This window comes from Pygoscelis adeliae, unplaced genomic scaffold (assembly GCF_000699105.1).
Source record: "Pygoscelis adeliae isolate BGI_AS28 unplaced genomic scaffold, ASM69910v1 Scaffold8, whole genome shotgun sequence".
NCBI classification, from domain to species: domain Eukaryota; kingdom Metazoa; phylum Chordata; class Aves; order Sphenisciformes; family Spheniscidae; genus Pygoscelis; species Pygoscelis adeliae.
This window is the reverse complement of record NW_008825260.1, coordinates 936886-947555: the sequence shown is the minus strand read 5'-3', so window position 1 is coordinate 947555 and position 10670 is coordinate 936886. Positions and strand designations below refer to the sequence as shown.

The following is a 10670-nucleotide window of genomic DNA, read 5'->3' as shown; positions in this document are numbered from 1 at the left end:
ACGGTCCTCTCTGCCTTTTTTTTTTTTTTTTTTCCTTCCCTCCCCTCCCCGGACCGCAAAGGCGAGATTAAAAGTGGCATTTTAGTGCCTTTTCCTGCAATTTTCTCTACAGGTTTTTTTTTGGGTGTTTTTTTTGTTTTGTTTTTTTTTTACTCCAGTAGCGATCTCTGGGGCTGAGGTTTCCGCAGAAAGTTTGGGGGCTGTTACGGTGTGTATTTTTGCGGAGGGGGAGGGGAGCGGGCTCCTTCTGTGTGTGCTGCTCCTCTGGGTGCCTATTGGAGAATAATAGTGTAAGTGACAACCTAGAAGTAGACTTTCTGCTCTTCACACTGGATAGAAAAGCTGCCTTTTTTTTCCTTTGCCTTTTTTTTTTTTTTAAATAACCCCCTTTCTCACTTGCTCCTGTACGCATTGGTTTTATTTTTGAAAGGATAGCTAGACTTAAGTCACCCTCCACCCCAATTTAAACCTGCTACTTTATTTTTTATTATTATTATTATTATATTATTATTATTATTCTGAATTCCTCGTTTTGAGCGTTACACTTGTCTGATCAATTTGATCTTCAGCTCCTTCTTCCGTTGCTAAACCTCGAAAACTGGCTCTCTCAAAAGATATTTAATCTATTTTTTGTCCATTGCCATTTTTGCTCATGGCTACTCTGTTTCTCGCTATCTGTTTTTGCCCCTCCCCGCCTAGAGGAAAATAGCAACACGAAAAAAAGAAAAAATAAGAGAATATTAGGGGAAGTAGTCCTCAGGTCTGCTGCCCCCCTCTCCCCCCCTCCAAAAAGGGGGGGACCTAGAAAACATCAGTCTTGAACTTCTTCCTCTTCAAGAGCTCGGGCTGCAAAGGAAACCTCCTTTGTTTTTGTTATTTATATGCTGTCAAGTTTTGAAGTGGTGAGTTTCGGGTCGGTTTTGCTAATTTCACTCAGAAAACTGCAGTGTTTCTGTTTCTAGATAAGTACTTTGCTTCTTTGTCTCTTTAAAAGGTCACAGGGAAAGCTTGGCCTGGATTGTGAGAGCCATATGGAACGGATAAGTGCGGAGCCTCTCTCAAATGTGATTATGGGGTTTTATGGGGGAGGGAGGGAAGAGGAGGGGAAAGGCATGGGGAGGGGGCTGATTCAGGAGGAGAGAAAGAAATAATATAATACCGGCGGCGTTACATCGCGACAAAAGGAGATACCGCACCGACTCTCATTCAGAAATTGCGCGGTGTGCCCGTACGCGTACGCTGTCTCTGGGAAACTGTGCCTTGAAATTGTGCTCTTCTCTCAATGCCTGTGATGAAAACTTGTAGTTGTGAAAGATGCCTAAATGCGAAACCCGGGGAAACTCTTGGCCTGGAACCGGCGGAGATGATAGTTCTTCCCTGCAACCCTCTCCCTGGGCAGGCCACGCTGGTTGTTGCTCATCACTATTCCAAACTGAGGTTTCAGTGAACTTTAGCCTTGGGCATGGAGTTTAAATGAGTAAATTAGGTGTTTTATGTGCATGTAATTTTGCTTTGTAACATAAAGCTTTTTACAAGATGACTAAGCGGTGAAAGGATGCCGATGGGTGGGTATTCTCAGGCCAAGCGAAAATGACCCTTTTGGTGTTTTGGTTGTAGTCAGTGCATTAACTAAACTGCGATCTATCACTTTTATTCACTGTACATGATGTAGTGCGATTCTGACTCATGATGACTAGATACTTTTTGTAGCAAAGAACCTGGGTGCCTTAGAGTACTTCTGAAGTTGCCAAAAGTGACAAGGGTTTTCTTGTTTCAGGCTTTTTTTTTTTCTTAAACTCTTCCCCCCCCCCCCTTTTTTTTCTTTTTTGTTAATCCTCCTCTTCTTGAGAAAGACCAGTCTCAGAGAAGCAGTCCTATAGTATGTTAGCATCGTCAGTAACATCGGAAGATGTTAACGGTTTGAGTCTGTAATTCTTTGCTTAGGCTGCAGTTAACACAGTAAAAAAAAAAAAAAAAAAAATCTTTTCGAAAAGTGGCTAAAATAGGCACGTTTACTGTTAATGAGACACACCACCTAAACCAGATGGGATCAAGATGAATGGTAAACCTTAGCCTGTCACCTCACAGCATAAGGAAAAATAACGATTTTCTGAACTTTAGCTATTCAGTGGCATTCTTGAGGTTGCTTGTAAACGTTCAGATTAATATATTACCTCTTCCTTCACCGTATCGGGAAAAGCAGCATGGTGTTCAAACAAGGAAAAAATAGTTTACAGAATTGTCATTGTCATATATACCAACGACATAGATGTATAGAAAAAAATCCCAAGATGTTTGGGCTTTAATAGCTTTGCTATGAAACATGCAGAAAATGTATTGAATTACTAGGCAACTGAAAGAAAGTAGCAATTATCAGATTCACACCAGTCTTTCTAAATATGACTTTCCCAGTATTTGTATTTGTACTCACTAATGTAAATACTGGTTCATAAATTAATGTCTAGTCACCTGTCCTTAGTGATTATATTATATGCATAACATAATTGTCAGTGTAGTCACACCTTTCTTAGTCAGAGAAAGGTAGGGTAAAATACCTAACAATGACAACAGTATTGATGAATGAAATCATAACCAGAAAGATGTCTCTGTTCTCAGCAACTGATTTTTTTTTTTTTTTTTTTAATATATATACTTGGCAAAACAAATTCTGATGAGTGACAAAAATCCTCAAAACTTACTCCGTTACGTTCTAGGCTTGGGAGATTCTTAGTGATTTAACTGGAATTGTTATTCATGGACGGAGGCTTCAAAAGTTTATAAAAAGGGAAATATAAGCATGCTAGCACATAACTTTTCTTAATTTGCTATTGAAATTACTTCGGATTTTTGGTTTCAAATAGCTGTTTCAGCATGTAACTTAGCATCACTCAGGGTTTTTTTTTTAATATTTAAGGGCTTCAAAAGTACTGTAGAAATTGTGGGGAGTTTTCCCAGCGTTATGTTTTGTGAGATGCTACCTTCTCAGTTATTTTTCTTAACTCAATAAACTACTCCATTTAACACTTAAAGCTTAACATCTGAAAAATTTCATATGCATATTTTGAACTTTGCAAAAGTTGGTAAACTCCTTGTATAATATTGGTTAGGAAACTCAAAAGCAACCATCTTCCGCCACTGCTTTCTGAAGTTAAATGTTAAATTCTCTTCCAACTTTTATTTTTAAGGGGGGGAGGAATTGTAAATGGACAATATTCTACATCTCTAATAAATCTGTTGCTCCCTCAACTAAAGTTTTAACAATCTATTGTTGTGCATCCATTTTTTAATCAAGTAGATCGAGGAATGTTTCACTAGAATCTCTTTCTTTCCCTGTCTCTCTCTCTCTCTCTCTCTTAGCACAATAAAAACACTCGGGATTAATAACAAACCTTTCTGTTGGATTTGTAACAATAGCTGTGTTGGAGCACATACCTTGACAATCATCATCATTTATATGAGACTTAGTCTCTCTCAGATTTAGTAGAATATCACTGAAGATTTTTTTTTTTTAAAGGGTACTCTAGTTGGCTTTTAAAAAATAATTCCACCAGATTATGATGCGATCTGTCTGTTAACTGGGGTATGAGGTCATTTTTGGAGAATAAGTTTGTTTCTTTTAAAAAAGGCATCTTCTTTCCCGTTAAAATAGTTATTTATTCTTCTTTATGAGCTTACGATACATCTCTCTCTCTCTCTGTACATGTGCAGGCTGTGTACGTATACATATGCGCACACGTGTACAACATATATATTTTTTTTTTGAATCATGGCAGGTGATCTTTAGAGGCGGGACTGAGTATGGATCATTTGAACGAGGCAACTCAGGGGAAAGAACATTCAGAAATGTCTAACAATGTAAGCGATCCGAAGGGTCCACCAGCCAAAATTGCGCGCTTGGAACAGAATGGGAGCCCATTAGGAAGAGGAAGACTTGGAAGTACGGGAACTAAAATGCAAGGAGTGCCTTTAAAACACTCTGGACACCTGATGAAAACTAATATTAGAAAAGGTAACACTTTTGATAATTCTGCATTAGAGAAATATGATTTATAATATTTGGGGGGGGAAGCATACTTTTGCAGACTCTACTTCATTTATATTTCAGGATTAAATCTCCATACTAAAATACTATATATTCCCAACTCTGATATAAATCACATTTGGGAAATGTAAGCTTCATGCTTGGGTGGAGCATCTTGCTTTACAGGGTGGAGTCTGATTTTTGTTAAGGTAAAGGCTAGCTGCCCCGATTAAAGCAGATTCCTACATTGAAATAGAAGTAATATAATGCATTAATTCTTTGAGTAAGTGTTGGGCTAAGAAACGCAAAAATATGTAAGAGTAAATACCAAACCCCCAAAACAAATTCTCGCCTTTCCTCTTAACGATGGTCCAAGCTTGGAAAGGCAGCAGTATTTCCATAACAGTTGCAAGTTGGTTTAAAGGAGAGAGTGTAAATCTTTAGGTATCACATTGGAAAAGTCATTTATGATGTCAATCTTCGCAGTTTATTTTCTTAAGTACAATTCATTATTGAACAATGAACAACTTGGGTGTCATATTTTTCAGTGGCTGGTTTGCTGTAATTAGACATTTACACAAGGAAAAGGCACATTTAGAATCATTGATGTTTGTATATGGATGGCTTTTGTTTGCATTGAAAATACTTTTAATGGACAATAATCTATAAATTTTGCTTATCAAAATGTGTAAGTCTTCTTGACCATGTCCTGCAGGCTTGCTAATTTAAATCAAAATATGCTGCGTGTAATTTGGCATTTGTTTTAAAACAGCCTCTACTTTTCTCAGTATAATCGGTGTATATTTATAATCCAGATTTTTCTTGCATTTGCTAAGCAAAGTGCAAAATGCAACCAAGACTATTAAATGCACAAAGTTAGAAGGCAGAGGAATTTCATTGTGTCTGATGCATAACATTTATCGTACAATCATTTATTTTTTCCTCGGTTTGGCGAAAACAAAGAATATATTGATCCTGAAATGAACAGACACAGCAGTCCGTATTGTTAGATCTTTATCTATTAAAAATGGAAAAACAGCACTTCAGCAAATTCTTTGGCCTCTGCTCATGATTACCCTATTTATTGATTGTTTGCCAAGAATGTATGCATCTTAAGAAAGCGGGGTAAGAGCATTAAAAATATAATTTATTACGGCTTTTCAAGCAGAGTGCATTAATATTGTACAGTGAAGCAGTGGGGCTATATAAAAAGGACTTTCTGACGCCTGCAAACATATAAGTTCCATAAATTCCTAAATAGGAGATTTCAGCTGTCTCTGGTATTATGTGATATTTGCACAGCAAACTTTAATGCCAGGACAGTTTTAGACAAGGATTCTACAGACTTCACTGCTCCTTATGGCAGACGTGCTGTTTACACAGGCTCGTAAACCTTCAGCAAAAGCTCTAACACTGCCTTCAGGTTTAAATCATGCTGTATTTTTAGCAGCGAGCACTGACCAATGCTCTCCCCTTTAATACTAGAAGGTTATGAAGTTGCTGCACTTGGAGGTCTTGCCAAGTACTAGCAGGAGTGATCAGCCAGCTGAGATTGTGCTCTCCTGTATAACATTTTTCACATTAACAGAAGGACACTAGTGACAGTTTGCTAAAAGATTTAGTGGCTTGATTTGTAGTCAGATGATACCTGTGTTGCACTACCAGGATCCACCTCTGAAAAGCTACGCTGTACATCAAAATTTGCCCAGGAGGTTCTCCTGTGTTGTTTAAAGTACCACATTTTTCAGAATGCTGCAACTCACAGCAAAAAGTGTACCTGGCAAAAAGTGTGCTTGACGTGCAGCGAAGTACCTGTGCATTGCTAGTTTTGTGTCTGATCATAGCTTAATTTGTAGGAACTGATAAGGGAAAAAACAAATACACTGTAGCTGGTTTTGAGTGTATCTGCACTGTTTGTTAAAATGAAGCTTTGTTTACGTTTTATCTTAAGGTATTAACAGTGAAACTGCTTAAGAATTTTGAGCCCTTACTCTGAGTCAGACGGTAGTAGGTCAAACATCAATTGTGAGAGCCTGGAAGGAAAAAAAAAAAACCCACCACCTTTTTGCAGATGAAGGGTGTGAGTTTTAGAAAGCTCTCCACAGCTTAATTAAAACCAATAAAGAGATCACCAGTTTGCACGTACTGGTTTTGCTTTGGTCTTCTCTCCCTTCCTGACCAGTCTCACTTAGATTTAAAAAAAAAAAAAGGACAAAAAAAAAAAGCTTCTTCCTGCACTACATAAATATTGGCAAGCTTTTAGTCTTGTCTTTCATGCTGAGCCTATTGGGCAAACTGAAGTGAGTTTGTGAGCTTTTCCAAGCGAGCCTGAAGGGGTTTGTTTGCCGGAGATTGACTCTCTGGTGAACAGATGTAGTTTAAATATACGTGCTTAAGAGGTATCTTTTTTATCGTGATTTCTTGCTATACGTTAGAGCACAAATCAACAGACACGGTCTTAAAATGCGTATCTATTGTCAAGAGTAAATCTTCTTTTTTGACTACGGTGTGTCTGGTGCACCATATCAGGTTAGGAGGCTTCCTAAGTCTAGAGGGCAGTGGTTGTAGAGGCATTAACATTGTAGGACTAATTGGAGTTCCTGGGTGCCCTGTTAAAATAACCCTTGTCATCATTTATGCTAAAGATGATACCCCGCTGGCAGGCTGCCATAAGACAGTTCTGTACATCTGCTTTTAACCCTTTTGCTTTCTGTCATTAAGAGATCCTAACCTGCGCTGCTGGAGACAGTGGGACAGGACCGGGGCCTTAAACCGTGTGTCCGAGGTCATTGTGTCATCCGCATCCGTCTGGGAGGCCAGGAGGGGTTGTCACAAAGTCTAGAAATCTGATTGCTGGGAGAGATTTTGTCCCTAAAACAGCTTGGGTCATTTGTTACTTCTCTGTCTGTTGTCAAAAGGGAGAAAAAAAATAATAATAAAAAAAAAAAAGCCAAAGGAAAGGGGAAAAGGTTGTTTGCTTAATATTCTGTGCAGCATAGGGAAGGGTTTGTCGTATGATGCTACAAAACTAGAAATTAGTAATTACTTTCAGGCATACCAAAATAGCAATGCATACCAGAAACGTTGAACGTAAAGTACAGGAGGCAACCAAAAAAAAAAAAAAGCCGGAACTGCAGGTACATTTCTTAAAACGGTGTTGAAATCATGATTTGTTTCTTAAAGATGCGAGTGAAAGTAGTGCTCAAGTGCACTCAATGAATGAAGCACGAATTAGTGTTAACTTTTGCCTTGTTTCCTTGTGTACTCTTTTCAGAGCGAATGTATAACACGCAAGGTGATTTGTTGTTGATGTTGAAGGCAGTTAAATATTTTTGGCAGGACTAAGAAAGTTTTAATGTTAACGAACAAAATTATGTGGCTGGTACTAAAATGGCTTACGGTGAAGACATCTGCAGTATGTATTTAGGTTCTCATGCTGCCTGCTACTCACAACAAATCAGGCAGGACAGAGAGAATCAACTTCTCTTCAGTCAACCTTGTTATTTCTATAGAAGGTAATTCTTTAATCTGTATCCGATCAAGCGAGATAAATTTGCATTTCTGCTTTTCAGAGAGATGTATGTTTTGTAGAACTTTCTCTTTTTTGGGGAGGGTGAGGGGAAAGGACTCGGGGAATATGTTTATCAAATATTTGTGATGATTCTTGATGCCTCCTCTGCCTGTTCGTACAGGTTTTATTTACATAACGCTGTGTAGACCCACCTACTTTACTATAACTCAAGTTTAATACGTTAAATTTAATTTTTTTTTTAATAGGAAGTATGCTTCCAGTTTTCTGTGTAGTGGAACATTATGAAAATGCCATTGAGTATGATTCTAAGGAGGAGCATGCAGAATTTGTGTTGGTGAGGAAGGATATGCTTTTCAACCAACTGATTGAAATGGCATTGCTATCACTTGGATATTCTCACAGCTCTGCTGCCCAAGCAAAAGGTAAATAAGATTACAAAATTGTACAGTGAATTATGTTTGTTTGTGGGGTCTTGGGGGAGGGGCGGGATTTCTTTCAGGAATGCGATGCAGGTTTTACTACTTAAACTTCTTGCAGATTCTGTCTCTGTATTTTTTTTTCCTTAATGTATTTTTGTTTAGTTAGTGCACGTTTTGTTCGTGGGGAATGTGGAGGTAGATTTTTTTTTGTTTAAAGAAAAAAAAAAGACTTCAACTGAATCATTAGTATGCTTATTGACCTTAATAATCTGCTCCACTGAGGATCCACAAGGAAGTGTAAAGCATATTTGAGCAGATGGACTGTTGAGAGTCAACTTGCATTTATGACTGAATATCCAGCTCTGTTTCTTTTATTTTGTTCCTGATGGTTTTATAGACTGCAAAGTATTTTTTTTTTTTTTTTTTACTCAGTCCTTGCATTGCAAAATCCTGTCTAATTTATTAAGAGGAATGCTAACTATTATATCATGTCCTATTGAATTCATGGGAACTTAGGAAAATATACTCCTATACATATTAAAAAATCTCTACTGTAATGCATTTGTATAATTTCATAATACAGATAAAGCATATCCTTGGTGGTGTGTGGGTGGGGGTTTTTTTGGGGGGGATGTTCTTTTGTTTTGCCAGATTTAAGAGACTAGAAACAAAGGCGGTGATCTAGTTAAAATCAGATATTTATTTTGCCCCTAGGAATTAACAGGTAAATTACTTTTTTTTTTCAATTTTTCCTGCCGTTCTTGCCCACTCCCCCTCCCCTTAAAAAATAAAAATCCCTCAGGGCTTATCCAGGTTGGGAAGTGGAATCCAGTTCCACTCTCCTATGTGACAGATGCCCCTGATGCTACAGTAGCAGACATGCTGCAAGACGTGTATCATGTGGTCACACTGAAAATCCAGTTACACAGGTAAGTTGCGTACCAGTTCTGGGACGTGAACTGTTACTTGTCTGCTCTTACTGTTAATATTGCTTGTATTTAATTTCCACCGTGCTGTGTGCTCAAAAGTACAAAGGTTTATCTAAATTCCTTTTTAGTTACTCTAATTCTTCTTTAACTTACAGTATACCATTGCAGAAAACTTTTATGGCTCTGATACATAGATTTTCTTTGGATATCTCATTAAAACTATATTGCATTTTAGTCAATTAAATGATGCATTACAAGAAGGCATTTTACATAAAGTTTACTTAAGAGAAAAATATTTTTGCATATCATGAACAGTACCATCTGTGTGCATTTTGTAAAAGAATGACTTGCTCACACTTATTGTTGCTGTCTAGGTTCTTAAATTTCACGGTAACAAAAAAGAAAAAAACGGTTAATATATTAACGCTTTTCATGATCAGTCGTGAGAAAGCATTACACCTTAAATTGTTTTACCAAGCGCATCAGAGCAGGAAGGTAGAAGTAACATGAAAAAATAGTCGCCACATGCAGCTGATGTATAATTCATGCATCAATACAGCAGATGTGTTGTATAAAGTAATTAACTAATCGGAACAATCAGGAGACCGAGAGCAATCTCCAGATGCATCTGCTTGATGCGCAAAATGAAATCTGTCTGTCTTAAAGGAATGTTCTGCAGCAGGATGCAATCTTGTAATAATCCCTTTTCTAATCTGTGTTTCAAATAGTTGCCCTAAACTAGAAGACTTGCCTCCTGAACAATGGTCTCACACAACAGTAAGAAATGCTCTGAAGGACTTACTGAAGGATATGAACCAGAGTTCATTGGCCAAGGAATGTCCCCTTTCACAGGTACTTAGCATAACACGTAATAAATAATAAAGCACTATAGGCAATGCTGATGTGAGATTTGAGATTTCTACAGACTGTAGCAAGTAGTACCCGTGGAGTGAATCTGCCAAAAATGCAAATTCATTTGACCACTTCATGATCTTTATAAATATGCCTGATTCATTTTGAACATAGCCTTGCAACGTTTCCCATGGGGAGTCGTGAAAGGTTGTTTACACCACACTAAAATTGTCTCGCAGCAAACTGGATTTTAACTGGTTTTTGTCTTCAGTCTTTGAACTGCTTTGATGTAACTACTTTTTTCAAGCACATGTGTTCAAGATGTTAAAAGGCTCTTTACTTACTGCTGTCAAAAGTACTATTGAGTCTGAATGCTTGTTAGATAACCTACAGTAGTTTTAAATGTTAATTCATAAAATGAGACAGTCTTTGGCATGCTATATAAGAAGGGAATAAAGAATAAAGCTCTTTGGATGACGTGTTGTTGTTGCAAACAACCAAAGGAAAATCAGCCATTTATTAGTTCTAATCAAAATATACCTACACAAAAATGAAACCTCAATTTATGCATCGCTAAATGTTGAACTGATGCTTCCTCAAGCCTTAGTCGTATTGTTCTTTTTTTGCCATTTTTTTTGTCATTCTTTTGTCAAATTACTGTGAAGGCGCAACTTATCCTTCTGTGCGGTACGGTGTCCAATGATGCTGTGGTGGGAACATCATATTTATTTTTACCTTTTAAATTTTAAAATGTATTTTGTTGTGGTGCAGTGGAGACAAATTGAGTATACAAATGAACGATGCTAGTTGTGGTATGGAGAGGAAAAAGGAAATTAAGGAAGTATTTTTATGGGGATTTTATTTCTCTTGCTCAGAATATTGGAGTCTTTGTCTCCGAAAGACTTCAGTTAATCTAT

At 37.5% G+C, this 10670-nt stretch overlaps 1 protein-coding gene across 1 annotated transcript in view; it reads left to right on the top strand.

Moving 5' to 3' along the window:
* The first annotated feature begins 32 nt into the window (after positions 1 to 32).
* SATB1 (SATB homeobox 1) overlaps positions 33 to 10670 on the top strand; it is a 75374-nt gene continuing 64736 nt past the window's right edge. Inside the window, exons 1-5 of the mRNA XM_009329516.1 lie at positions 33 to 902; positions 3774 to 4009; positions 7799 to 7975; positions 8775 to 8901; positions 9630 to 9753. Coding sequence (XP_009327791.1) covers positions 3799 to 4009; positions 7799 to 7975; positions 8775 to 8901; positions 9630 to 9753 — 639 coding nt within the window. The 5' untranslated portion in view covers positions 33 to 902; positions 3774 to 3798. The remainder of the gene's footprint in view (positions 903 to 3773; positions 4010 to 7798; positions 7976 to 8774; positions 8902 to 9629; positions 9754 to 10670) is intronic.